Genomic DNA, 26,705 nt, shown 5'->3' with positions numbered 1-26,705 from the left:
TGCTTTATAAATATGGCTGCTCCGTGGGGGTGGGGAGGGCCACCAAGTCCGCCTCTTCTGGACCGGGGCTGGGGACGCGCTGCCCCTTGAAACTCCCAAGACTCGAACATTGAACATCGTCTCCTACAGTTTTCTCCCCTAATTCAGTTGACCTAATGACAAAGCAGTTGGCTAACTCTCTAAACCCAAGCGATGCTGGCCTCCACGGATTGGCCTCGTGTCTCTCCTGCCATCTGGAAAAATGCTAAGGAGGACTCATGGGTTTAACCTCTGCCGGAGGACAGCACCGATGCCCAGGATATCAGTCACCAGGTGCCCTCACCCCTTGACACCGCACTGCGGACCCCAAGAATTACTGACCCTTTAAAAAGAGTCCAAGGCCTTTAAATTCAGCCACGTGGTGGAGGACAACACGTTGAGCCGGTGACAGAGCAACGTGGTCCTAATGAGCGGGTGGGATGAGTGTGGGAGATGGGGTGTTTGCGGGGCGGCCGTTAAAATGGGGGCGTGGTGACCCGTTGACAGGTCCGTCCCGCTCCCGGTCTCCAGGCTCCCTACGACAGGCCCGGGCTTCTAGGTCTTCGGCCTCAGATGGTAGCGGCCAGCAGGGTCTAGGGGGTGTTTGCTGGGTAACTGGGGGGGCGAGAAGCCCTCGCATGGGCGCCAGGCCCTTGGGGCGGAATGTTGGCCCCTCCCCTTATCCACAGGACTTGGCATTGCGCTTTTCCCACACCGAATGAGCCCCTCTCGGGCCCCCCAGTGAGAATGTGGCACTCTGGCCACCCACCTTTAGTTCCCTCAACACCAAAGGGTGTGGCTGGAGGCACCTGCTGGCCAGCTTCCTAAGGAGATGGTCGGAGTGGGGGTAACGAGCAGTCAGGCCCCCTGCGGCCCCCATCTGCATCCTAGCTGTGGCCCCGGGACGGTCACTACGGGGCACCCCATGGGGCGGGCACCCAGCTATAAGGCAGGCAGCCTGTACTCACATGGGCACCCCATGGTTGGGATTCCGGCTCCCACTCCAGCCTCTGTGAAACCACACTTCCTGCAGGTGTATGAAGCCGCCTTCCTCCCCCATGCTGTCGAGCAACGCTCCGCGGGGCACACACAAGGACAGATGGACCCCCCAGTTAGGGAGCACTGAGGCTGGGATCTGAACCCGGCGCCTCACGCTGCAAATCCCCAGCCTAAGGAGCGTCTCCCCTTACTGTCCGTCTCACCCTCCTGGCCTCTTGCACAAACAAGTGCACACACACATTTGTGCAAATGCATGCACACACGAGCCCACGAGCAAACACACGCAGACACACACAGACACACACACACGCGCAGTGTTATCTCCAGCACCCAGGCTCTTCAAGATTTACTCCTGAACGGGCCATAGGATCCTCGGCCGGAAATCATGTTAATACCCGGACTTTCCATTAAGTGGCACTTCAGGTTTTTTTAGAAATGGTCTCACTTACATTAGCTCCGTTAACGATCCCGGGATTGACTTAAAAATAGCAGCAGGTAACAGGTATCTAACCTGAAATACAGTGTTTACCCTTAGCTTTGGATTCCCACTTAACACAAGACACAAGCTAGCAGGGCTTCTAGACGAGAGAAGTCCATTCTGGAGCGTCCTCAAACCCAAGCTTTTCCTCCAGAGGCTCATACAAGAGAATCAAACACCCCCGAGGACCCAAGGAAGGAGGGGGTACAGGCAGAGAGGCAGAAGGACTCCGACTTTTCCCCAAATTCCCTACCACGCGGCCCGGGACTCCACACGGTTCTTTCACGTGTGGTCCGACTTTGGGCACCAGTTTGGGGAGGTATAAGCTCTACCTCTGGGTGTCGGAGTGAGCCTCTCAATACTTTCTGAGTTGGCCGCACCGCCAGCTAGAATCCCAGACACTGTCCTCAAATACAGCTAGAATCTTCCATGGCTCCTTCTGAGCCTGTGTGACTCTCCGGGTCCAGCTGACACGGACTGTTTACTCTAAGAACATCATTCCCAGGAGCATCCTTCTAGAAAGGGTGAAGGGCTGAGAAAGGCCAGACCCCCCAAGACAGCTGCCCTATGCCCCTGCCCCCAGGGGTCTTTTGTACAAAGCTGGGACTGTCCTCTTCTAGCCGGGGGCACCTGCTGCACATCTGAGCAAGGCCCAGGATGGGGCAAGGGGTGCATGTGGGGAGCAGGAGGACGGTCCCTGCTGCTGACATCCCCGGCACATACAAGCCACGGCGAGGGAGGCTGGAGCCTGGTGGTGGACAGAGCCCAGGCAGAGGCACATGGGACAGCTGGGGCTCAGTCACCAGCAGGGACGTCCCGATGCTGCTCTGTGCCCTGCGGAGTCATAGTCCTGCCCGTGGAGGAGCCCAGGCTGGGGGTCTAGCTCAGGTCCGGCAGGGAAAATTAATTCATCACATGGTTCACTCAATGCTCCCTGAGTATCAAACCAATGACTGTCGTGATACCCTTACTGCAAAGACCACCCACGGGGCATCTTCTGGGGTCCTGTGGCCAGTGCCGGGGGTTCCCAGGAAGAGAAAGCATCCCAGGGTCCTCCGTGGGTGGCTTGGTTATTATTACCAATACCACCCCCCGCACAAGCCCCATCAAAGGAAACAAACGGGCAGAAGGAAGAGAAGCCATCAAGCACCTTCCTGTCCCCCTGCAACCCCCTCACCCTGCGGTGGTGAAGAAAGAAACTTGGGGCTAGCCTGAGCCCTGACAGTATTTCTCATCCGGTCTGAGAAGCGCTAGGAGCCCCCCAAGCCTGCCCGGCTTCTCAGGATGCCAAGTGCCCACATCTGACCACGGATTTGCAGATTTTCCTGGCCCTCTCTGAGGCGGGTGATGGGGGGCAGCCTGAACCCCTGAAGCCCCCCGGGGCCCCGTACCTATATTTCATCCCCGGCTGTTTCACGCTGGCGTCTCCGGCGCACGGGAGGCTCTGCGTGGACAGATGTCCCAGGCTCCGGGCCACCATGGCCACGGCGCGGAAGCGGCCACGGGAGCCCAGGCTGGGGCTGCTGGCCGCGGGCCGGCCCAGCCGCTCCTCGGTGCCCCGGCCCTTGAGGCTGTGCTCCGAGCACACAAAGGACACCTGCATGCCGGTGCCGGGTGCCCGCTCCGGGCCGCGTCCCCCTCCTTCCAGGCCTCCAGAAGCCCTCCTTCTCCCAGGACAAGACTTTATCTCAGAAAGCCAGGAAGCTGCGAGGCGTTCCTTTAGGGGCGAGGATCTCTCAAAGCAACGACAGAAAAACCTGGCGCGGTGTCCAAGGGAAGGGAATCAAATGTCCAGAATCCTGCTAGCAAAGACCTCATCGGAGGGCACCCGGCAATCCAGGTGGGGAGGGGGGAGCCATTTCCTCTCCCCTCACGTCTTTCTCTGGCTTGGCAGGTCCTTCCCCTGCCCTCACCCTGGCGTGGCTCCGGCTGTCCGAGCCCCCAGCCCGGCAGCGTCCCCGTGTTCGGCCCGGCCGGGCTGCCAGTTACTCCCGACCTCCGCGTGACATCGCTGTCCTCCGAGGGAGAGGGGAGGGCACCTCCCGACAGGATGAGAGCCTGGGGGCTGAGCAGGCTGCTGCCGAGGGTGGGGTGGGGGGGGGGGACCGGGGAGCAGCTGCTTTTCCAGGCTTCCCAGAGCCCAACTCCTGGCTCTGTGCACCCCGGGCTGTCGGGGCTCCCACCGAGTCAATTAGGTGACCGGTGAGAAGTGCAGGAGCCATCCAGCGATTCATTATTAATGACACGGGATGCACAGCCGTCCGCCCTGGGCTGATCCCCGGGAGGCTGGCTCCGGCTGCTCCAGGCTGACAGCCGGGACTCATCAGACAGGCGACAGGCGGCCGCGGCCAACTCTAGCTGCTTGCGGCTCGCACCCAGCGATGTGGGGCTTCCACTAGGTTTCAGCACAAGCAGAAGCCGAATCACCCGGAATGTGGCGAACAGATCGCTCTGTCTAGATGGTGTAACGCAGACAGCCCGAGGAGAGAAAGCTGGGGGTCGTGAGCCAGAGACCAGAGACGTTCTAGCACCCCCGTCCTTAGCTCCCAGCACGCACGTAGTAAATACTTCTGGAGCGGAGGCGTGAATGAACGAATGAGGAAAGACACCTTCCCCTGCTGCCCCGTCCTCCTTGCCCACACTCATGGGCTCCGGCTAAAGCTGGGGGCAAGGCTCTCCTCCCGGAACAAAGCTCATGGGGTGTCTTCAAACCCCCAGGAGATGCCCCCAGTGGCAGGAGGGGCTGGCTTTGGCCCGGACCCTGAGTGTGCCGCCCTTGCCCCGCAAGGTGAGCCCTGGCCAAAGCTACTCTTCAGCTTCTTTCTTGCCACAAGAGAGGGGCAGAGAGAAAGGAAGAGAGCAGGTGGTAGGGTCTTGTTCAGGTTCTGCAGCGAATTTGCTGTGTGATCACAGGCAGGTGGCTTGCCCTCTCTGGGCCTCCACTGACAAAACGAGGGGCATGGTCCAAGAAGATGCTCTCTCTCCCAGCTTGGACCCACAGGGCCGTTCTGCACCAGCTGGCGGTCCACCCTCTACTCTGACAGGACCCAGAGAAGAATCCACCCAAAGATGTTCAGGATGGAGGGCACCCAAACTTGCTCTCAGCCCTGGCCCTGCCTTTTTGACACGGATGTTGAGGATGAAATCTTGTTCCTCTCCTGGCCTCTCTGCTTCTGAGCTGCGCAGCCTAGGGCAAGTGACTTCCTCTCCAGACCTCAGTGTTCTCTGTGTCTGACGCAGATCACGGAGCATGGTCAGATCACAAATGGCACGGACTCCTGTGATCCCACAGCGTGAAGGATTTTTGGAGTTGGGAGTCAGTATAGGCCGGCTCTACCCCCACCTCTTCATCGGTAACTGTACCCCTTCGGACCTCCCTGGGCCTGCCATAGCAGCAGGAGACACCTCCTGACTGCGATACCCGGACCCAAGGACAGAGCCTTTGCCAAGGGCGCCCTGGCAGGTCACAGACACCACCTTCAGATGCCACTGGGGGCGCCTCAGGACCCAGAGGCTCAGCGCTGCCTTCTTCATTTACCTGCCCACATAAGCACAGGCCTGCCTGGCCCTCCCTGCCCCTCTCGAGTGGTATGGGCTGAAAGGTAGAAGGGCAGCCTATAGTGCTGACCCTACTCAGCAGCTGAGCCCTTCCCCGAGTTGGGCTCTGGCCTTTAGGAAGCCCACAGGCCTCCAAAGAGGCTGCAGAGGACAGAGACTGCCTCCACTCCTTCCAGGGCTCATGAGCTAATGGTCTAGGGCAAGGTTGCTCAGCTGTCTGACCCGGATGCTGCGAGGGCGGTGGGGGGTGGGGACTTGCTACAGTTGCAGATTCCTAGGTCTCATGCTGACCTACAGACTCAGCAACTGTGGGGTTGGGTCTGGGAAGCTTGTTTTTTTATCAAGAGCTTCTAGTGGGGCTGTGCACCTGCTCTAGCGGAGGTGGCGTTCTCCTGCTTCATTCTTCCTTAGATAATTCATTTCTCTGTGCTCTGGCAAACGACCAGATCTGGCATCTTACTACTCCCCAGGGCCTCCTCAGACAGTGTGCCTTAAGCAGCTCCAGGTTAAGTAAGACTCAGAGAGACTTAGTCGCCACAATGTGTCAAACATCATCTGCTTCACCGTACAGCCCAGCAATTCCACTCCTAGGTATGTGCCCAGAGAACTGAAAACATACGCCCACACAAAAATCTTAAACACAAACGTCCAGAGCAGTATTATTCATCATAGCCCTGAAGTGATACAACCAAAAGGTCCATCCACTGATGATGGAAAAACAAAATATGGTCCATCTACACAATATCATGTTATTAGCCATACGAAGGAAAAAAATAAGAAACACATGCTCTGACGCGGACGGACCTTGAAAATGTTACGCTAAGTGAGACAAGCCAGTCACAGAAGGCAACATGTTATAGGATTCTGTTTGCATGAAGTGTTCAGAAGAGGCAAATCCATTTAGACAGTAAGTAGCTTTGAGGTTGAGTGAGGAGTTGGGGAGGGATGGCTCATGTGGGTGTAGGGCTTCCTTTTGGAGAGATTAAAATGTTCTAAAATTGATTGTGCTGACTTTCGCACAACTCTATGAACATACTAAATTCATTGAATTGTACACTTTAAGCATCTGTACGGTATATGAACTACATCTCAATAAAACTGTTGCCAAAAAAAAAGTCATCTGCCTCAAAAGCCCCTGGGCCGTACTCTCGTACTTCCCCGCGAGAGCGCCCTTCCTGTTTCTCTGGCTTGGAAGTCCTCCTCGCGCTCTGATAATATGTGCAGGGTGAAGCTAGTCCCCCAAGCACCAGTAACCTTTCCCTCCTCCAGATGCCACCAACTACGTTCTACCCAGCGACACACCATGGTGCGAGAAACCAGTTGCTGGTTCCTGGTGGCAAGGAGCACCCCTCCCAGACGCTGGTAGGACTGAGCGGGGTCCTGCGCTAGTCCGGAGCTAGTCCTCGCTCCACCCCATTGTTACGTATCCCGGAAACGAGGGATGTGAATATTGACGTCAGAACTCCCAGTTTTCTGGGTTTTCAGCCTCTCTAGTAGCTGCTGTTGTTACAACAAAACAGCTAGTTCCAGCTGGGACTCCTCAGAGACAAGCCCCCCCCCCCCAATTTAAAGCTCTCCTCTTTGTCCGCAGAATGCCGCTACAGAGAGCTTCTTGGAAGAGAAGCTTCCGGCCCAGCCATCCGGGAGGGCAGGAGAGACAGGAAAGCGTCGGCCCAGCCAGGCCGGTTCCTCCGAGATGGGGACAGGCTCATGTGGGAGGCGAAGGGCACTCTCCCATCCACAGCGAGGCCCCTGGAAGGCTCGAGGCCGGGAGTAGAAGTTGTAGAGATGACTTTTAAGGTGCAGACTACAGTCTTCACTCCAGAGGGAGGACGAGGGGCGCCTGGGTGGCTCAGTGGGTTAAGCGCCCCACTCTTGGTTTCTGCTCAGGTCCTGATCTCACAGTCCATGAGATCGAACCCCACATCAGGCTCCAGGCTAAGGATGGAGTCTGCTTGAGATTCTCTCTCCCTCTTCCTCTGCCCCTCCCGCTCATGCTTGCTCTCTCTCTAAAATAAGATAAATAAATCTAAAGGAAAAAAAAACAGTGAAGATGAGCGACTGCGCCCGCAGCGGCCGGGGCGCCTCCCCTGCATCAGCAAGGCTGCCCGAATGGAGCATGTTTTGCCCCCAAAGGTGACTTCCTGTCGCAGGGGAGGGGGGTGGATGCTGATGAGTTGAGGGTTTCTCCAGTGAATGGGAGGTCCTGCCCCTGAATTTCTAAGCAAAGGGTGGCAGACTGGTGGCCTTCTGGAGGAGGTGTCGTCTGGGAGGTAAGAGCTGAAGACCTCCTGGGGGTCCCTTCAGGATGTCACACCCCAGTCACGTCCAGTGCTAATGGCCCTCGAGTGGGGAAAAGGCCAACCAGTGGCCGATTAGCAACTTTCCTCCTCTCACTTCTTAGTTGACACCTGGTACGGGGCAGCTGCGCTGGCCCAGAGTAAGCGCTTGTGGCACCTTCCAGAGCACTTCTGGGCCAGCGACTCACATGGAAACTGTGCTCCCGCTGCAAGCTGCGTCCCACCGCACCCCGCCAGGTGGATGCCGTGATGGTCCACTCACACTCGAGGAAACTGAGGTACAGAGAGATCGAGTAGGGAAGGCTGACGCTGGGTCCGCCCTCATTCACAGAGGCGGCAGCCTGGGAGGGGAGCAGGGTGCTGGGGTCCCCGCCCGCAGAGGAGCTCCTGGTCTCCGACCCTCGGATTAAAGGGTGATTAAAGGGCCAGGGGTCCGCCCAGGGTGCTGCCTGGGGCTGTGTATGGATTTGATTGGGCTGTGCTGACCCCTGCCTTTCCAGATGGACAGCACAGAACCAACCACCCTGGTCCCCATCCTTGCCCAAGGAGAAGAGCCTCTTGGGGGTGGGTTCCCCCCTAATATTGGGGTGGAGGCCTAGGGATCCACACTGCTCACAGACATGGCCCCTGATTCCTGAGGCCAGGCTGACCGGGGAAACACCTGTTACAGAGAACCCATCAGTGGGGGGCATTAGATCGCCGCAGCCCCTTCTGCCCCATGATGGGGGGCCGCTCTGCTGATGCTGTGGTCCTGGTCAGCCCTCCACGGAGACCCACGAGACACCCCACGCCTGCTGTCCTCCCAGCCCCGGTTCCTGTCAGGGCAGCTCTTCCCGAACGACTGGCTGGTCTCTGCCTACCTCACCTCCTTCCTGTTTCCTCCTCCCTTCCTTCCACACCTGCTCCTTGTCCACACGGGACGTGGGCTACACCTCCCAGTGCGACTGCCTCCAAGACCACGCTTCTCTCCCACCAGCGGCCACGCCTGGAGCTCCGAGCGACGTCACTGCCTTACACAGCCCTCCGGACAATTCCGTGAGGAAGTGCACACGGTCTCCGCTTTCCAGAGGGGGAAACGGAGACACAGAGAGGCCAGATGACTCACCGAAGGTCATCAGGCACCGCAGGGAGCCGGACTTCCTCCCAGGGCACTGACCCTCGCTCGGGCAGGCTCAAGGAGTGGAGCGAGCCCTTGGCACCTACTGTGGGTGGAAATGTGTCCCCAAGAAGACATGTTGAGTCCTGACTCGTCTATCTGTGACTGTGAACTTACTTGAAAGGAGGGTCTTTGTAGATGATGTCAGGTTACGGTGGGGTCTCACTGGAGTAGAGGGCCCTAAATCCCATGACTGGTGTCCTTATAAGGAGAGAGATTTGGGGACAGACAGGCATAGAGGGAAAAGAGCCATGTGGAGCTGGAGGCAGAGGCTGCGGCAGCCCGTCTGTGAGCCGAGGGGTGCCAGGGCTGGCTGGCAGCCCCCAGAAGTTGGATGAGACAGGCAGGGAACGCTCCTACCCTAGAGCTCTCGGAGGGAACAGGGCCCCTTTACCTGGATTGCAGACTTTGGGCCTCCAGAGCTGTGACAGATTCCGTGTCTGTTGTTTCAAGGCCCCCCCCCCATTTGTGGTACTTTGTTGTGGCAGGTGCAGGAAACCAATATGGGACCTTTCACAAGGGGGACTCATCCCCACTTAGTCTCTGAGACTGGTCCACACACCGTCCCCCTCTGGTCTCTGCTCGTTCTCCTTCACCTGTCCTGTCCACCCGTCCTCGGAGACAACCTGTCGTCCTGCCTACCTATCCGCCTGCCCGTCTGTCCTCGGAGACACAGCTGGATTCTCAGCTCTTCCAGGAGGCCCTCTCTGATGCCTCAGCTGTAAGGGATCCCCTGTGAACAACCCAGCGGCTAGGCAGAGTCTGCTCGGTGAACCTGGCCACAAACCAAATGCTGTCTGGTGGTCGAGCCGGCTTGTGGTGAGAGCCCATGGTCTATGGTCAGAACTCGCAGGCACACAGGCGGGCTCCCCCACCAGAAGCGGACGACCAAGCCTCCCTGCCCAGGGTCTCCCCAGCCTCCCTGACTGGGCTGCCTTAGAGGCGCAGATGTTGCCTCCAGTCCTGTTGTCAAGGAAGCAGCAGGGATGAGACACACTTTATAGGGGAATATTCTGGAAAGGGGGATAGGGCCACGCCCATTCAACACCATCCACCCCATACCTATGGAGACTTGGGATGTTCTCAGTGCTGCGAACAAGGAAGGCTCTGCTCTTAGGGGCTGCAGGTAATAGGGCCAGCAGGGGGACAGAACAGTGGGACTGAGGATGGTCTGGGACGCATTTGCTCGACCAGGCGCTTGGGAAAGTCTCTCTGTGGACCAGGATGTGATAGAGGGGAGGGAGCCGGCCGTGAGAAAATCGGGGGGACCAGACCTTGCAAGGGCCCTGAGGAGGGAACGAGCTTGGCAACTTCCAGACCTAGAAGGTCAGAGCCTCCTGAGTGGGGGGAGAGGGTCTCAGCCGAAATCAGAGCAGGGAAAGGCCACGTGGCCTCGAGGGGATTTGGGATCCATTCCTGGCACCCTGGCGGGGGGGCCAGGGAGGAGCAGAACCGAACCAAGGTCTGGGTCCAGTGGGTGCCACGTGGGTCTGGGGCCTCTAGCCAGTCCGCTGGGAAAGCTGCTGCCTCCTCTGAGGCCACATCTCTGGACCCCCGCCCACAGCTAATCCCCAGGATGGGTGCAGGGAGGGGAGCTCACGCAGGCACTGTGCGGATTTAAAGATTTGATGCATTTTTTTTTTTTTTAAACCACATAAGTTGAGGAAAGTGAAGAAGCAGCAGAGAAAGTTAACAGGAAAGCCTCTCCCCCAGCTGCGAGCTCAGTTCAGCTGATAAAACGCCCAGGCCTGGGGCACCGCTGTCCCCGTGCTCCCCCGAGCAGGAGCGTATCTGGAGGCATTATCTTTTTTACATTAATATTTAAGACGGAGTTTAAGGAAGTCCAGCCCCGCTGCTGGCGGGGACGGTGGCCGGGGGGCAGCACTTATCTGGGATCTTTAATAACTGTGGGCATTAGTCGCAGAGGCCTGTTTTCCCGATAACTGCAACTCCCCTGGAGGCAGCAAGATGAAATCCGCCAGATAAAGAAGGGGCCTTGCGGGTGTGACCCCCTTTGGCCCATCAAATGTGAAAGGCGCTGTGGTTTCCGTTCCCCTCTGCTCCCTAGGAAGTGGGTTTTCCCTGGGTTCTTAGCCCCCTGGCTAGCTCCCCACATTTCTGATGGGGCCCAGATTTTCCTCGGGGTGTCAGGTGAATAAGCGATTGGTCCCCGTCTCCCCCACCCCATGTTAGCTTCCTGGGGCTCCCAAAATGGAGCACCACAACCTGGGGGGCTTCAAAGACTAGAAGTAGATCCTCTCTGAGTTCTGGAGGCCAGGAGTCTGAGATCCAGCTGTGGGCAGGGCGGTCTCCCTCTGGAGGCTCCAGGGGACCCCCGCCCCCTCTGCAGCTCCTGGTGGCTGCAGGTGTCCCCAGACTTGTGATCACGTCTATTCTCTGCCTCCTCGGTCATGTGGCCTGATCCCCGCTCGGCGTCATATGGCTTTCTTTCCATGGCGCCAGACATCGGAGTTGGGGTCCACGCTCCCGCAGGAGGGCCTCGTCTTAACGGGGTCCATCCGCAATGACCCTATTTCCAAACAAGGCCGCATTCTGGGGTTCCGCATGGACACGACTCTCCCCGGTGCACCTGCCATCACAAACTGTATCCACCACGGCGGGGGCTTGTGTCTTCCAGGGAGGAAGCCGCTCTGCCTCACCCTATTGCCCTCCACCTGCCTCGCGCTGGCCCAGCCACGCTGGCCAGATGTTCCCCTGTCTCCTTGGCCTGGAAGGTTCCATGCTGCACCTTAACATGTCCCCCTTTCAGAGGGTCGGGGTCTCAGCTGTGCCGGGCTTGTCTTACTTCCCTAGGTGGTTACTTGCTTGTTCTCTGCTTCCCTGAATGAGGATGTACCGTCCACGAGGGCGGGGGCCCTGTCCATCTTGTTTGTGTGGCATCTGGACCCAACAGACCCGCCTTCCCCTTTTTTAAAGGTTTTACTTATTTATTTGAGAGTGAGAGTGAGCGAGCGGGGTGGGGGAGGGGCAGGGCGAGAAGCAGACGCCCTGCGGAGCAGGGGGACCAACAAGGGACTCCATCCCAGGACCCCAGGAACGCAACCGAGGCGAAGGCAGACACTCAACCGTCTGAGCCATCCCAGCGCCCCTGGAGCCAAAAGACCCCTAATAAACGTCTGCTGAATTAATGACAAGCATCAGTGACCGGCGCCCCACCCCTGCCCCCAGTCTCATCTCCCTCTTGAGAAATTTCCGCTAGAATTAGGAGCTGCTGGGGCCAAACCACCAGCTGATGCTCTGTCCCCCCGACAGCTGGATTCAGAGCGCAAAACCTTAAGGATTCTGCCATCTAATGGACTCACAGCAGAAGTGCCTTGTTTCTTTAAACGGCAACCACAGGATCAGACAAACAATGGGCCGCAGGTCCAGACTCGAGTCCGCAGCGGCCTGTTCAAGCCATTGGGCTGGTCTCTGCTCTCCCCCCCAGAGAGCAACCAGACCACCCCCAGAGCCTGTGTTAGACGGAAGCCACATCAAAGACAGGATGACCAATTATATCTGAACTTCAGAGAAACAAGGTTTTAGAGTAAGTATGGCCCAAATATTGTGTGGGATATACTTACACTAAAAAAAAAAAAAAAAAAAAGTTTATTTGAAATTCAAATTTAACACAGGAACGAAACCGGAGCGCCTGCCATGGAGAGATGCAAGCGCCAGCTCTGGGGCTCTCCGGCCGCTCCCGGAGGCTCTCAGCCCAGAAAGTGGGCCGACCAGAGCGCTGCCCCAGATGCTGATTTCAAAGGCCTGCCCGCTAAACAGAACATCCTTCTGAAGTTCCAAGCAGAGCGAGCCCTCCACGCCCGTCACCTGGAGAACACAGGGGCCTTTGCTGAGGACGCGGTGCAGGGGCGGGCAGCTAATTTTGGAGGCCGCCTGCGGAAAACCGGCCTCCCCAACCGTGAGGACGGTCCGGCTTACGGTGCGACGAGAGCAGAACACGTCCTCGCCCCAGCACAACCGTACCCAGCCCGGGCCGACGTCGGGTCTGGCGCCAGGACGAGCTTATCAGAGGTGACGAACCGAGAGGCCTTTTCGTGAATTCGTGTCTAGCCAGCCCCCGTCACTCAGCTGTCCTAGCGACGGCGCAAGAAGGCAAAGGACAGCCCCGCACTGAACCCCTGCTGCAAAGCGTTGTCAAGAAACCGCGCTCTGCTCCCGTGGAGCGCACATCAAAGTGGTCCCCGTGCTGGTCGGCAGGCGGCAGGACGATGCCGGGGAGGACAGACTTTGACTTCCCATCGCACGTTTCCGCGTGGCCGGACTCCGTAAGCGCGCGCCCTCCACCCCGGCGTCCGGTCCCGTCACTTGCCGCGCTCCCGCCAGCCACCCTCCGGCGGCACCTGCCTGGTCGTCCCGCTCGGCCCCGGCGCGGCTCTTACCGGTACTTCATGCCCGTGCGCCGGGCGGTGCAGCCGTCCAGGGAGAGGCCGTGCATGCGCAGGAAGCTCTCCATGTTCCTGGCCTGGGCGGCCGCCCGCACCTCCCGCAGCCGCTGCAGCTCCAGCGTGTCCGTCTGGCGCACGGGGTGCAGGGCCCAGTCCGAGTGACACCTGCTGCTCACGCTCCTCAGGCTCTCGCTGTACGTCATGGACAACATGGTCCCGCCCGGCCCGGGGGCTGCCGCTGTCCGGACGGGAAACGCGGGGAGTGGCGATGAGTTAGGGACGGGGCCGCTGCCCCTCCCCCCGCCCGGGTGCCCGCCGGGGGGCTGTGCCCGGGGCAGGGGTGCTGCAGAGACACGTCCTCCGGCCACAGCGGCCACAGCAGGTCTTGGCCCCCGCGGCTGGGCCCCGGGAAGCGAACTCCTCCTGACACCAGAGTCTCCGTCCTTGTCCTCGAAGCTGCCCGGCTGGGAATCTGGCTCAGCCCCATCCTCTGCCCTCGCCTCCCCGAGACAAGCGCAGGCCAAGCTGCATTCCAGGCGGGAGAAACTCAAAGGGGCTCCAAATGAAAACAGGGGCAGAGAGCATGCAGAGAGCCCGGCCCCCCACTGCCGAAGGCACCGCGTCAGCGCTCCCTGGCGGTGTTGCCAAGGTCAAAGCAGGTACTGGGCTGTCTCTGGGGTGATGACGCAGGACGAGCCGGCCCGAGGAAGGCCCTATTCGTTTGTTCACGAGACGCACAAAGGGAGACCCTAGCCACAGACTCGTAGAAAGTAGAAAGTACCGCGGCACCAGCAGATTCCATAGGCTCCATCCTCCACGATAACGGAATATGTCACAAGCCACACGTTTTGCCACAGACGGAATGGGATGTGTGTAAGGAGGGGGGTGACAAGAGAGGGACAGAGGTTCCGTGCACATAGGGAAACGGCCAAGCTGAGATGGGAGGAACCGCTGCTAAATCGTCCTCCTGAGCGAGGACCACACTCTCGGAAACTAGAAACAGCACCGGTGCCCCTCAGTGGGGAAACTGGTTACGGAAATGAGAGTCCATCCCTAGAACGGAAATTGGCGCAGACTTCCGCGAGGCTGGTCTCCGTGGACGGATATGTGGCGATTCCTCGGAGATGGAAGTAAAGAAAACACCGGGCAAGCGGGAGAAGCTACCATCTGTGTTAACGCACGTGCGTGCGTGCATGAGACGAGGGAGCTGCGGCCCCGCACCCACGTCCTGCAGTACCCGTGGGCAGCAAGGACACAACTGCAGGGGTCAGGGGTGCTCTACAACCTGGGGAGCCCCCGCACACTGGACCACAGCCCTCTGCCCTGGCTCAGATGCCCGTAGGGCGGCCCCAGCATCATCCCCAAGGACAGAAGGTGGGACGGGAGCTGCCAGGTCAGCAGCAGAGCAGGATCCTGGAGCCCAGTCCCCATGGCTGGACAAACGCACACGGTCCCCAAGGGGCAGCAAGTTCGAGCGTCTCTGGGAGGGGCTGGGAAAGCTGTCCCAGGAGCTGAGGCAGCTGCGGAGGCCTTGGCTCTGTCCCTGAGGACAGAGGTGCTGCCCTGGGCTAGCCCCCTCCTTGGGTGAGACCCTCCCCCCGGACTCCGACACTTCACAACGCCCTTTCCTGCTGCGATTTTCCTCCATGGCTGCACCCTCTCCTGACCTAACAGAGTCTTCTCTAATTGTCTCGTTCGTTGCATCTGATCTCCTGGAGGTCAGGTCCAGGAGGGTGAGGACCTTCCCGTCTGAGGCTCAGTGCCCCCCGCAGAGACTGGCCTTCCCTGACGTGTCAACAGCACCTCCCTGACTCTGGCCTGAGGCTCTAAGCAGCTTGCTTTCTGCTGAGGGGGCAAGGTGGGGGCCTCTGGGGCCAGGACTTCCCTTCGCCATGGCTCAGCGCCACCAGGAGGGGGTCTGCAGGGTCCAGGACGGCTGGCATCCCCCAAGGGTTTGGACTAAGGGGATCAGGGATGCTAAAGAAGGTAGAGATGTCCCAGGCACAAAAATTCCCATGTCCAGGAGAATCACTCTGGAGGCGGTGGAGAGGCTCACGGCTCCAGGATGGGGGTCATCTTAGGCCCATCGAGGCCCACAGGCAGCAGCATAGATCTCCCCTCCCCTCCTGCTGGCCCCTCAGCCTTCAAGCATAGCCGGGGGCAGGGCAGCGTCGGGCAGCGGCTTTAGAAGTGGCGGTGTGGCCGGCGGCCCGTCCTGCATGGGGCAAAGGCAGACCAGTTCTGGCTTCCCTTGGGGTCCCCGTTCAGAGAAGAGCAGCCTGGCAGGCTGGGGCTATAGCGGTCCTTCCCGAAAAGCAGGACCCACCTCGGACGCACACATTCCCAGCCAGGCCGAGATCAATAACCATTAGCTTTCAAGACACTAGCCACAAAAAGCAACCTGGTCTGGTTTGGCTTTGGAAGTCCAGCCAAGGTCCTGGGGCTGGGAGGGCGGTGTGCCTTCCTACCCAGATCCTGGACAGGGGCAGCCCTGTCTGTCACCTCCTCAGTGCGACCCAGGCAGGCCCCTGATGGCTTGGAGCCTCAGTCTCCCTGTCTGTGAAGTGGGACGAGCAGAAGCTGATTGACCAGCTGTGCAGACGAGCCTGGGCAGGGGCTGGCAGTGCAGCTGGGAGCTGGCTTCGGGCAGGGAAGCGGCTGCCATCAGCTGGGACACCAATTAGGAAAAGTGGGGTGGAGAGGACAGAGGCTAGAGGGCAGGGTGGGCCCCCGGAGTGGGCACAGGGGAGCACAGGCTTGAAGGCTACCAGGGAGTGCTGCCAATACAGAACATGAGTAGGAAAGGCTGGACAGCATGGAAGCCGGCATTGGTGGCTGACCCTGGTCTTGCACGGACCACGCATTCCTAACGAGATGGGTGCAGGCAGGCACGGTACAGCCAGGATTTAGAGGGTGCCCTTTCTGTGGGGGCCTGGGTCCCCTCTGCTTGTGACCTTTCCTTACAGCACACCTCAGAGCAACCTTGGGTGTGGGCCTGTGGGTGTCACCTGCGGCATGGCGGCGCGTGTCCCCCGGATGCCGAGACTGGCTCTGGCCAGGGGACTTTGAGAGAGGTGGGGTGTGGACAAGCATAGTGGCCTTGGCTGGGGTGGCAGGGTGAGGACTGGTGCCCATGAGGGCTCACTGTGGGGGCAGAGCTGGGAAATGTCCCTCCTCTCCTCCAGGGAGGCAAGACCCCACCAAGGAGGACAGACACGGAAGGCACAGACGTGCTCTGATGGTCTGCCCACGGGAGAGGACAGTCTGGCCCTCGGGACTTCTTCATGCTGGGGATCATTCCTGGTTTCCTCCCAGGGTGACTGGAACCCGCTGGGGTGGCTGGAAGAAGGGGCCTCGGGAAGACAGGGAGGGCCCACTGCCGGGGCTCCTGCCTCTGGCCCCTCGCTTTTCAGGGCTCAGGGGCACATTGACCTTGACCTCGCGTTCTTCCTCCTCCTTACCATCCGGCCCCCCACGCCATCTCAAGAAAACCTAGCCCTTCCTCAATAGCCATAATGAGTTACAGACACCCAGGTTCTCCCCGGCACCGTAGACCACATTTTGCAAATCGATTCTGGTGGAGGGAGGGCTCGGGGGGATTCCCGTGAATGAACACGGAACACCATGACACGGGAGGCATCGACCTCATTAAGTCAGCCGGGCCCTCGACCTCCCCCAAGGGCCAACCACCTGGCGTTTCTGAATTGCGTGGTGCGTTTACCGAAAGCCACCACAGCCTGACAGGTGAGGTTCGGAAGGAATCCCGAACGGCTCTTCTGCACGGAGACATGGGGCTCGGTCTTCGAGAAACCAGCGCAAGTTCCGAAAGCGGGAATGCAAGGGGAAAGCTGCATCATTCTGGGGTGCGGCTCGAAAGCGCACGGCAGCGCATCACGGCAAAGCAAAGCCACCTGGCCGGACAGCAGGCAGCGAACCGAGGCCCCAATGAGTCCCCCACCCCCGACTCCGCTGTCATTCACGGGAAGCCCCCACAATGCTGAATCCTCGTGGTGAAGCCAGACGCCCAGGTCTCCCCAGGATGGGAAGACGGACGGTCCCCAGGGGGCAGGTCTGGGAGGCAAGCGCGCTCAAGCGGCAGAATGCCCACCCCTCCCCTCCCTCCCGCTGTCCCCTTGTAGCTACCTAGGCCCGGCTTCTTCTTTTTTTTTTTTAGGTTTTCTGTTTTGAAAAAATATACAGGGTCATCTAATTTCAGATCAGCCAAGTGCACCCCCCCATACAGGCTCTCTGTGTCTTCCATTCCTGGGATGGAACGGAAGGAATGTTGCTGGTCCCCCAGCAGCAACCCTGAGAAGGCGGCCGTCCCCGGACTCCTGGAGCTGAGGGGCCACTCACCTGCCTTCCTGGCGTCTGCTCCTTAAAAGGGACACAGCCTGGTTGACTAGGGCTCACCAGATGCTCTAAGGCTCTGCCCCAGCGGCTGCTTCATTAGCAAGTGTCACCGTCGGACGTTAGAAGCAATTGGTGAATGAGACGCGCCCCATGAGGGTCGAGCTTGGAGGCAGGGAGTCCATTAGTCTATTAGGGCGTTTTTAGCTCAGTGAGAGGCTGAATTATTCACGAGCGTCTCTTCCCCTAAAAGCCCGGGAAATGCAGTTCCGCGGTGCAGCCTGGCAAGGCCCACTCCTGGCACGGGGGGTGGGAGGGGGCGCCGACTGGGGTCCGCCCCTTCCCGTGGGCACACTCCCCACCAGCCCTCCACTGCCCCAAGTGCCAGAGGCATGGGCCACAGGTGGGGAGTGGCGGCCGTGCGTTGGTTATCCAAGGCCAGGACCCGGGGCTCACAGCTCTTCCTACCACATTGTGCAGTATGGGGCCAGGGGTCCTCAGAGGATGTGACCACCACTCCCGGGGAAGGGGCTGGGGTCTGGCAAGACCTGCCCTCAGCACTGTAGACAGGTGTCCCTCCTCACTTCTATGGAGACGTGCCCCAGATTGGTATAACCTATACGGTCAGTACCTATAAATGGCCGGAAGGTTCTGGAAGCCTGCTATTTGAACACCACACTGCCACTCCCTCCAGGAAGGGGCACAGGGACCCTTCCTCACAGCACACGTTCTGACCCGGCTTTGGAAGATGCTTTGAGGCTGAACTCTGGGCTGAAGCCGTGCTGAGCCCCGTTCCAGGGTCACGACCCCAGGGGCGCTCCTTCCTCGGAACGCCAAGAGCTGTGTGGATGTCTCCCACCACGGGTTCTGCCTTCCCGGTATCATTAGTCCTGGGGGTCCTGGGCTAGGTCAGGGCTAGGCTTCCAGGGCCTCTATCCTTCTTGGCCTCACCTGCCTGAGGTTCTTCTATGGGTGGGGGGGTTATATGCTCCCGCCCTCTTACATCTGGCGTGGTCATGAGACTTGCTTTGGCCGGAAGTACGAGCAGGAGGGCCTGCGCGCGCCGCTTCAAACCGTAGGCCTTCAGGGTGCGACCTGCGGCGGCTCTTCCTTCAGGGCTTTTGCCTGGAGCAGCCTCTGGTCAAAGAAGACCCGAGGAGGAACACCTGGGCCCCACCTGCGGCTCAGAGCAAACAGCCGAGCCCAGCCTGCACGAAACACACGCTTCCTGTTGCAGGGAACCGAGCCTGGGGGTTGTTTGTTACGCGCCGTTCGCCGGAAGAGCGGACAGATACAGGGTCTCGCCTCCCTGACAGTCCGTGAGCTGCTGGAGGGCAGGACCTCCAACGTCTCTGCCCTGCGAGGGGAGGGACCACATGCCGACTGACCTCACCCTCTGAGGCCTGCTGAGTCGGGGCCCAGATGACCAGGACATCCCCCCTGGGAGTGGCACCCGGGACATTAAACAAAGGTATCATGTCATGAGAGGTCATCGTCAGAGACCCTGCGAGAGACACAGGGTGTCTACGAGAAGAAACCACACCGGAGACACAAAAGGCGGGATGGCCGGAGCCTGGTTGGGGGGGTACGCGCTGCTGGGAGGCCCGGATGGAGGTCTGTGCGTCTCGGGGGCGGTTCTCCAACAGAGCTTGCCTCAGGGCAGGACAGAGGGTTCCCTGGGAGTGGACAATAGGTTGGATCTGTGGGGCCCTGAGGGCCAGCGAGGGCTGTGGGATCTTCTCTGGCTTCAGCTCTGCGATACCCCACAGTTCTCGGCCCCTGCCCTGGGGGCCCCTTCCGGCTGGCAGTCTGGGCTGCCGTTCTGCCGCCTGCTATCTCGCTCCTCCCCTCCAGGGTCTTTGGTCTCATTGGTCAAATCCTGCTGGGACGAATGTCTTGTCTATGTTCTGACGTGTGACGCCATCCCACCTATGGGATGGCACACGTGGCATCCTATAAAAGCCTTTGCAAGCCCAAGTTCAGCTCTAACCAGTTCAGGTAAAATCTCATCTTCCGCTCTATTTCAGGTAAAATCTCATCCAGCAAAAATTTCAGTCATGTCTTCGGGGCTCTCTGGAAGGAGTGAGACCCCATGGGAGGCACTGAAGGGGAGGTGAAATTAGCGCGAGGACCCAGGCCCACGGCCATGCTCCCAGGTGCTGGGGCTGCGGGAAGGGCTGCCGGTTCCAGCACCCAACTCCCCATGCAACGGTGAAAACCGGCTCCCGGCTCTGCACCAGCATGTGGGCACGGCCCTGGGGAGCCGGTCTAGACGGAGACCTCCCAGCTCTGAATGCCGAGGTACAGACGACACACCAGGGCTCTGCTCCCGAGAGCCATACCGAATCGCCATAGCCCCGGGGCTGACCTGTGTCATGCTTAACATTGACACTTTCCCGACAGGAGGAAAACGTCCGCTGAAATAAATTCCTGCAGTTACAGGCTGCCTGAGAAGCACATGTCTTTGTGGCACGCCTCCCCACGCCACCGCTGAGCTTCCCAAAGGAGGAAGGGACTCGCCCGGGAGGACTTTGCGGGCTGACCTGCCTTGGCCTGGGCTGTGAGCCAGGGACCCTCGAGACCATGTACCTGTGGGGCGCAGCCTTGAACCGAAGAACGTGGTGTGCCCATCCACCACCCGGGAGATGCCCCAGAAAATGCCAGCAGGTCCAGCCCCGACCCAGGTCGCACGGCGGCCCCACGCCCCCGAGGATGTATCGGCCTTGAACTGCCCCTTTGATCCCAAATCAGCTCAGACCCAAAGAGAAGGGGAGAATGGCTGGGTTTGCCCCCCACCTCGTTGACCCGGATCACCCAAGAAGCACACACCCGCGACAACAGACGTGTGACAACAGACGTGTGACAACAGGCGTGCGGCCTCCACCGCGGACAGGTGAGAGTGTGAGGCAGATCAGGGTGAGCTCAGCAGGGATCAGGCCCTTTGCTCCAATCCAAGCGGATTCCAGAGCGGGGCACACACCAGGATCCCGGCTTCACGGTGTGCATCGGGATAGCACATAACATAATGTGGAGGGCACCGGCAGAGGACCCCGGCGCCCGTCTTACTGGGGTGTCTCGGCCTTCCCGCCTGCACCCCTGCCTTCCGCGAGCGAGCTGTGGGGGGAACGGGGGGCTTTTTACCTGTAGAACTGCAGCTGCCTTTTGGGGCTCCCATACCGAGTACTGCGGACAGCGGTGCAAGACAGAAAAAGGAGAGAGAGAGAGAGAGTCCACAGTGGGCGTTAGCCACAGGGAGGTGCAGGCCCGGGAAGCAGCCGCCACACCCCACAGCCGGGCCCCACCCCGCTCGGCCTGCGCACCCCGGGACAAAGTGCTCAGCGGCAGCGCCACCCAGTGGCACGCGGAGGCAGAAGCCCGGTCTGTTCGGTGGACGCGGGCAGGTCCACCGGGAGCGGGCCTCGTTCCCACGCGGGGGCAGGGGCGCGAAGACGAGGAAACCTCGAGCGACAGTCTGGGTTTTAACGAAATATGCTCTAGGATGACCGTACAGAACCCTCCAGCTGAGACGCGGCCCGTCCCCCCCACACACTGGCGAGACTGCCTGGGACCATGGGGTTCTTTTCAGGATTCTGATCAAGGAGGGGCGCCCCCTTTCCCTGTGGGTTCTACGGATACTCGCTCTGGGTCAGGTCCTCACGATTACGGAGGAAGGCCCAACCCATCAAGGGCTCCTGGGCTCCTGGGGTCCCACCCGGGCCCATCTTTTGTGACGGCCACGGCTGTCTGGATCCTGGGCTCCCTGTGTGGGGCAGCAGCTGTCATCCGACCGACCAACGCCTTTGTGTTCTCTCCCCGTGGTTCAGGCGGGGCTGCTCTCCACACCGACAGACCCAGAGCTGGATTTGGAACTGGCCTCCACGGAAGAAAGGCAAGGGTGCCTGGAGAGCCGCTGGCCGCTCCTTCCCCCACCCCCGGTGCAAGGCTCTGAGCCTCCCTCAAAGGAGGCTGCACAAGTCGGGGTGTGTAAGAAAGACACAGAAGCTGGGGAGGCCCCTCACTTCCAGGCCTGCCGCCTCCAACAGAATCCTTCAGAAGAGTTGGGGACGAGTCTCACCCTGGCTCTGCTCCACCGGGACAATCTGGGGTTTTAAAAGCTTCCGTTCCTTCCCTCAGAGAAAGATCTTGCTGACCTGTACCTCAGAGCCCTGTGGGCCTCCCTTGGTCCTTCCCTCTGGATCCAGGTCTGGTGACTGGCCTCGGGGGTCCCTTCTCAGAGGCAAGACCGAGTCTGAGACTGGCCTGGGTGGGTCGGGGGCAGGGGATCACCTGTAGATCATGCCGGGGGAGCCCGTCTGTCGCAGAGAGAGCCGAGCTGGGGAGCCTGTGGTCGATTCCGGATACATGGGGCCGGCCTCACTGGTCCTGACTTGCTCTCTTCTTCACAGACGGAAGATTCTGGAGGAGAAGCAGAGTAGAGGGGAGGTGGTTCAAAAGACCAGTTGGGTTTGCCCAGGAGGCTCTGTGACAGCGAAGGCCCGGTTTGCTGGGCATCTGTATGTCCCTCGTGAGACAGACAGACAGACCAGCCCATGGGGGCTCAGACAAAGCTCTGTAAGGGATTTCTACTCTCCCATCCCTGTGCTTCAAGAGGTTCTCCTGCCTCCCAGCTGCCTTCCTGAGGTTCTGAGAGCCCTTCTCTGCTGGCCCCAGGGGGCATCGGGAGGCTGAGAACTTTGGACCATCTCTGCTGTCCCAGGAAGTGGCACCACCGTCCCCCAGGCTCATCCTCGACGCTTCAGCTCCCCTCACCCCAGTCCAGGGCTTGCTGGTGTCACTGTTCAGCTTTCAGGAAGGCAGCTGCTCAGATAACCCCAGCTCCTGGAACGCAGGCCCTCCCCCTGGGTGTTACCTCCTCCCGCCCTACAGGTCAGGGCACAGGTGACAGGATATCACTTCCGTGATCAGGCGACACAGACAGTGCCTCCTGTCTGGCTAGCAGACTCCCTCCCTTGCTGGCTCTGAGAAGCAAGCTGCCACAGCCAGAGAGGGCCGTGGGGCCGGGAACGGAGGCCCTCAGTGTAACTGCCCACAGAGAAGGGAATCTTTCAAACCATGTGGACTTGGAATTCCGAGTTTCCTCCCACTGTCGAGCCTTCAGATGAGACCACAGCCCTGGCCAAACCCCTTGGCTGCAGGCTTGCGAGGCAGCAGATGTAGCAGAGCCCTAACTGAACTCCTGACCCACAGAAACCAAGAGATTTATGTCCCTAAGTTTGCAGGCATATTTTACACAGCAGTTGATAATGAGTACCGACAGACACATCGGTCCATTTACTGCCCCCCCAATCCCCGCTACCCTCAGGGAGAGCCATCATCATCTGTCACTTGAACCACCAGGTCGGTCTCCTGACTGTGCTCCCTGCTTCCCCCTGGCAGCCAGGGGCAATTACTTCTAAAGGAGATTAGGTCATGCACCCCTTTCTTCCCTTCTCCCACAGGCCAAGTGCACACCTGCCACCGGGCCTTTGCACTTACAGTTCCTTTTGCCTGGAATACCCTTCCGACAGACCTTCTCATTGTTGGGCCTCCCTGGGGAGCCTGCCTGACGGTCGCACTCTGGGATTCTCTCCAGGCACCCCGTCTGCTGTCCCATGTGGTCAGCAGGGTCTTGTTATCTGTCCCTGAGTTGTGAGGTTTGACTCTCTCCAGAGGGCCAGCTCCACCAGGACAGAAACTTTGTTGGTTTTGCCACTGTCCCTAGAACAGGGTTTGGAATCAGTCGGGATTATGTGGCTCCCAAGAGAGTGATGGTCCCTGATCCAAAATCACCTTGCCCTGTGCCAATGGGCAAAGGGATGGTCTGGGTTCAAAATACAGCCCCGCTTGCCCCCAGTGGGGGGCTTCACTGCTGAATGCCCATCTAGAGGGCTTGTTCACGTCACTCTTCCTCCCTCCAGGACGAAGACCTCCCGTGGGCAGGAAGCTGGTTTCCTCTGGACACGCCCCACCCCTTGGCCGGGGCTTCTGTACAAGGCATGGGTTCCGTCTCTCTCCTCACTGAGCTCCCCTCTGAGTGAGGGGCGTGTGCATGTGTGTGAACACGCTGGGAAAATGGGGACACAGAACATCAGCCAGAGTCCTTACAGTAACAGCCTCATGGAAATGACAGAAATGATGGGGTCCGTGAAGGTCCCCAAAGTTGTATTCTTTAAAAAAAACCTCATTGAGAAAGAAATGACAAAAGGAAGTGAAAGGACACGGAAATCCTCAAAAGAAATGTGGTGGATTCTCGGCTGATGTTGAACCCAGTCTTCGGGCTTCTCGGGGGACTGTTCACGAGCGGCAGTGCCCTAACCCAGGCTGCCCTCTCCCGGGCCCTTGTCCGCAGGGCCCTGTGCATCTCTTCCTGGTGGCATGGCTCCGGGCAGACCCTGAAGGTCTCCTGGTCACCTTTCTTTCAAACCCTGGGGTCCCACCAGGGTCACGGTCACCAGATGGACCAGCCTGACTCCCCCCACCCGAGACCCAACACCTTTCCCGCAGAAAGAGTTCAGTCACGCAGTCCCGGGGGTGTTGGGTCCCTCAGCTTTGAGGGTGGGGCGGGCCTCTCCTTTGTGCCCGTTAGGCGCTCCTGGGGTGTGCTCGGCCAGGTCCCTGGGCATGAAACCCAGCCGTTCCCTGAAGTCTTCAACCGTAAGTCAGACGGTGGTGGGTTCACTGGTCACAGCATGTCTGCCGAGGCCCTACCGTGCGCAGGCCCTGGAGGCCACCTGTACAACGCGGGGCCCTGCCCGCGGCTCTCAGTCCCCAGCATGGGCACGCAGGGGTGTTGAAATTCCAGACTTCCAGGATCACAGACTCCATCTGAATTCGAGACGGTGGAGGGACCTAGAATCTCTGACTCCGCAGAGGTGGGGTGCACCCAAGCACCTGCATCTCCGACTGGGCCCCCCGGGGACGCTGGCGCTTCTGGTCCAGGGACCACACTTCGAGGATGGCGGGTCCTGGAGCAGGAACTGGCGGACACCCGACAACAGAGCCAGTCCGGCCTGCGGCCCATCTCTGTAAACAAGGTGTGTTGCTGGAATTGCCCACTTGGGTACGAACCGTCCTGCGTCTGTGCCACACGGCGGCGCTGAGCACACTGTCTGCCTTCGCCGCCGCAGGTGGCCGGTGGGAAGCCGCTCTCCCCGCTCTCCCGGACGGCGCCTTCCCCGGCGCCTCTCAGCCCGGGGCTGAGCTGCTCCCACGCCACCGATGGAACGGAAGCCACCAGAGGCCAGCGTCCCCCACGACCGACGTCAGCTCTTGGAACATCCTGTTTCCCCGGCTGCTGCCACCCAGACGACCCCGCCACGGCCACGGCCACGGCGTTCCCCCTGAGCACACCCCACTCCAGCCCCACTCGAGCTTGGATCCGCTTCCTCCTCCAGCGGCCCTGTGTTGCCCATCCTTCTCGCAGGAAAATCCCTCAGAAGAGTTGTCCTTTCTTGCCTGCCAGTCTCCATTCTGCCTTCCCTGCTCAGAGGAAGCTACTCTTGCCAAGGTCACTGTGACCTTCCTGTTGCTAAGTCTGGTGGTGCCCACAGTTTGGCTGACCCCCCCCTCCCCCGGGGGCTGCTGGGACCCACGCTGTCCAGCCTCTCCTCCTGCCTCCCGCGGCTTCTTGCCACGCTCCTTGGCTTCCCCGGCTCACCTCTCTGACTCTGAGCCTTCTTTCTTTTCCATCTCAAGAGGTTCCTCAGACTTCTACCCGTCTTCTGGCTCTGACCCGTGTGATTGCGCCGGAACCCCTGTGATTATATCTCCAGACCCCATCGTGGCCCAGACCCCAGACTCCCCAGACTCATCACTTCAACGGCCGTGTGGGCATCTCTCTGTCTCCTCTGCAGGGCGTGGTGATCTATCTGTCCCACGCCTGGTGCTCAGGGCAGCAACAGGGACAGGGAAAGGCCACATCCTACTCCTCTCCTCGCCTTGCCTGGACTCCCGAGTGTTGGGCTCCCTCGGAGCCAGCAGCCAGCTCCCCGGCTCCCAGCCAGGAGGCACTAGCTGGGCTCTGGTGCCCACGGCACAAGGACAACCTCGTTTTCCCTGGGGAGCCGTCACCTTGGCCACCTGCCAGGGGAGGGAGGGGGACTGCATTCTTTCGACCTGCCCCGAGCCCCCACTTCCGCAGCAGCCACCGTTCAACCAGGAGAGGCCAGGAGTGGCTTCAGAAACCACTCGAGAACCGGCTGGGCCCAGAAGGGACAACTGGCTCAGAGGATGGGCTGTGGCTCTGCAGTTGGGCTCTCCTGTCCCCAGCACTTCCGCTTGGTCTGTGTGTGACCCGGAGCAAGCCACCTGGGTCATTCTCGGAGAAATCCAAGCACGAAGCCTCACGAACGCCGGCCTGTACTTCCTCACGGGAGGGAGAGGAGAGGACACGAAAACGCTTGGTGCTCCGGAGGGAGGATGCTGGGTAAATCCTAGCTCTCGGTCATTGCGGGAAGGGCGGCTGGCAATGGCGACTCGGCCCTGGGGGCCCCACCTGTGGGCACGGCCGCTCTCGGCTCACTCTCCTGAGAGTCCGCCGGTCCAGAGAGGACAGCTGCACGCGCGAGGGCCACCCAGCCTGGACTGGGCACCGCCGGCCGTTGTGGGACGCGGGACCAGCCACCAGGACCGTTATGTGGAAGGTGACTTTGCCCTCCTGGGGGCATGTTCTGCTGGCTTTAACCTCAGGGCCACCCTCATCACAGGTAGACAGACTCTGGTGAGCTGTGAGGGGGACTTCCAGTCACTGAAGAGGCCTCCTGCGGTCTCCCCACGGTAGGGTCAGGAGCACAAGAAAACTAGGGCGGCGGGAACCTTTTGCCAGACTTCCTGGTGGGAAGTTAGCACTTCGAGCCTTGGGTAACTTTCTGACATGAAACCTAGCCAGGGCCACCATGCACAGACCTATCCTCCTCCAGGGCCGGTGTGATGACAAGCCCACCCCGTCGGGTGCCCTGAGGAGGCCACTCCAGGTGTCAGGGAGGGAGGCGAGGCCCAGGTGGGTTTGGATCTAGCGGATGACCACGGGCAAATCTTCCCACCTTCCTAAGCATCCGTTTCTCCATCCGAGAAACAGGATGAGGGAGTTGGGGAGGACCCGACGTGTCCACCGGCAGGGGCGCACCGTGGGGGCCACGGGCTGGGGTCTTCCTGTGTCGGGTCCTGGCGGAGGGCAGGTGCTGGCCCAGGGCCCAGGCTGTCTGCACCACGGGCACAGGCGAGTGCAGTTGTCCCTGCACAGATGTGCCCCAGCCTGCTCCTGGATGGGGGTTTTACCTTCCAGAAAAGCACTGTTTGGGGTCCTCGGACTTGCTACCACAACCGCTTTCCCTTGCTGCCTCTCCACTGCGTTCTCAGGGGCTGCTCCTCTCTTCCGCGTTCCCAGAGAAGGCGAGTCTCTGGTAGGTGTGCCCGGCCACACACAGCCACCATCGGCGTCG

General features: G+C 60.0%; 1 protein-coding gene across 8 annotated transcripts in view; it reads right to left on the bottom strand.

Moving 5' to 3' along the window:
• The window catches only part of KCNAB2 (potassium voltage-gated channel subfamily A regulatory beta subunit 2), an 80,564-nt gene that overhangs the window by 28,908 nt on the left and 24,951 nt on the right, over positions 1–26,705 (bottom strand). For 3 of the 8 annotated variants that reach the window (XM_044237005.1, XM_044237004.1, XM_044237008.1), the window contains exons 2-3: positions 21,553–21,681; positions 20,407–20,448 (exon numbers count right to left, since the gene is read on the bottom strand). The exons of 1 other annotated variant lie outside the window; for it this stretch is intronic. In XM_044237005.1, the coding sequence (XP_044092940.1) occupies positions 20,407–20,448; positions 21,553–21,629 (119 nt within the window). In that variant the 5' untranslated portion in view covers positions 21,630–21,681. Of the gene's footprint in view, positions 1–2,886; positions 3,099–20,406; positions 20,449–21,552; positions 21,682–26,705 lie in introns of those variants that run through there. 4 more of the 8 variants (XM_044237007.1, XM_044237009.1, XM_044237001.1 and 1 more) reach the window with 2 other exon arrangements.

This window comes from Neovison vison, chromosome 2 (assembly GCF_020171115.1).
Source record: "Neovison vison isolate M4711 chromosome 2, ASM_NN_V1, whole genome shotgun sequence".
NCBI lineage: Eukaryota > Metazoa > Chordata > Mammalia > Carnivora > Mustelidae > Neogale > Neogale vison.
The sequence above is the reverse complement of the archived record's forward strand: the minus strand, read 5'-3'. Positions and strand labels throughout refer to the sequence as shown.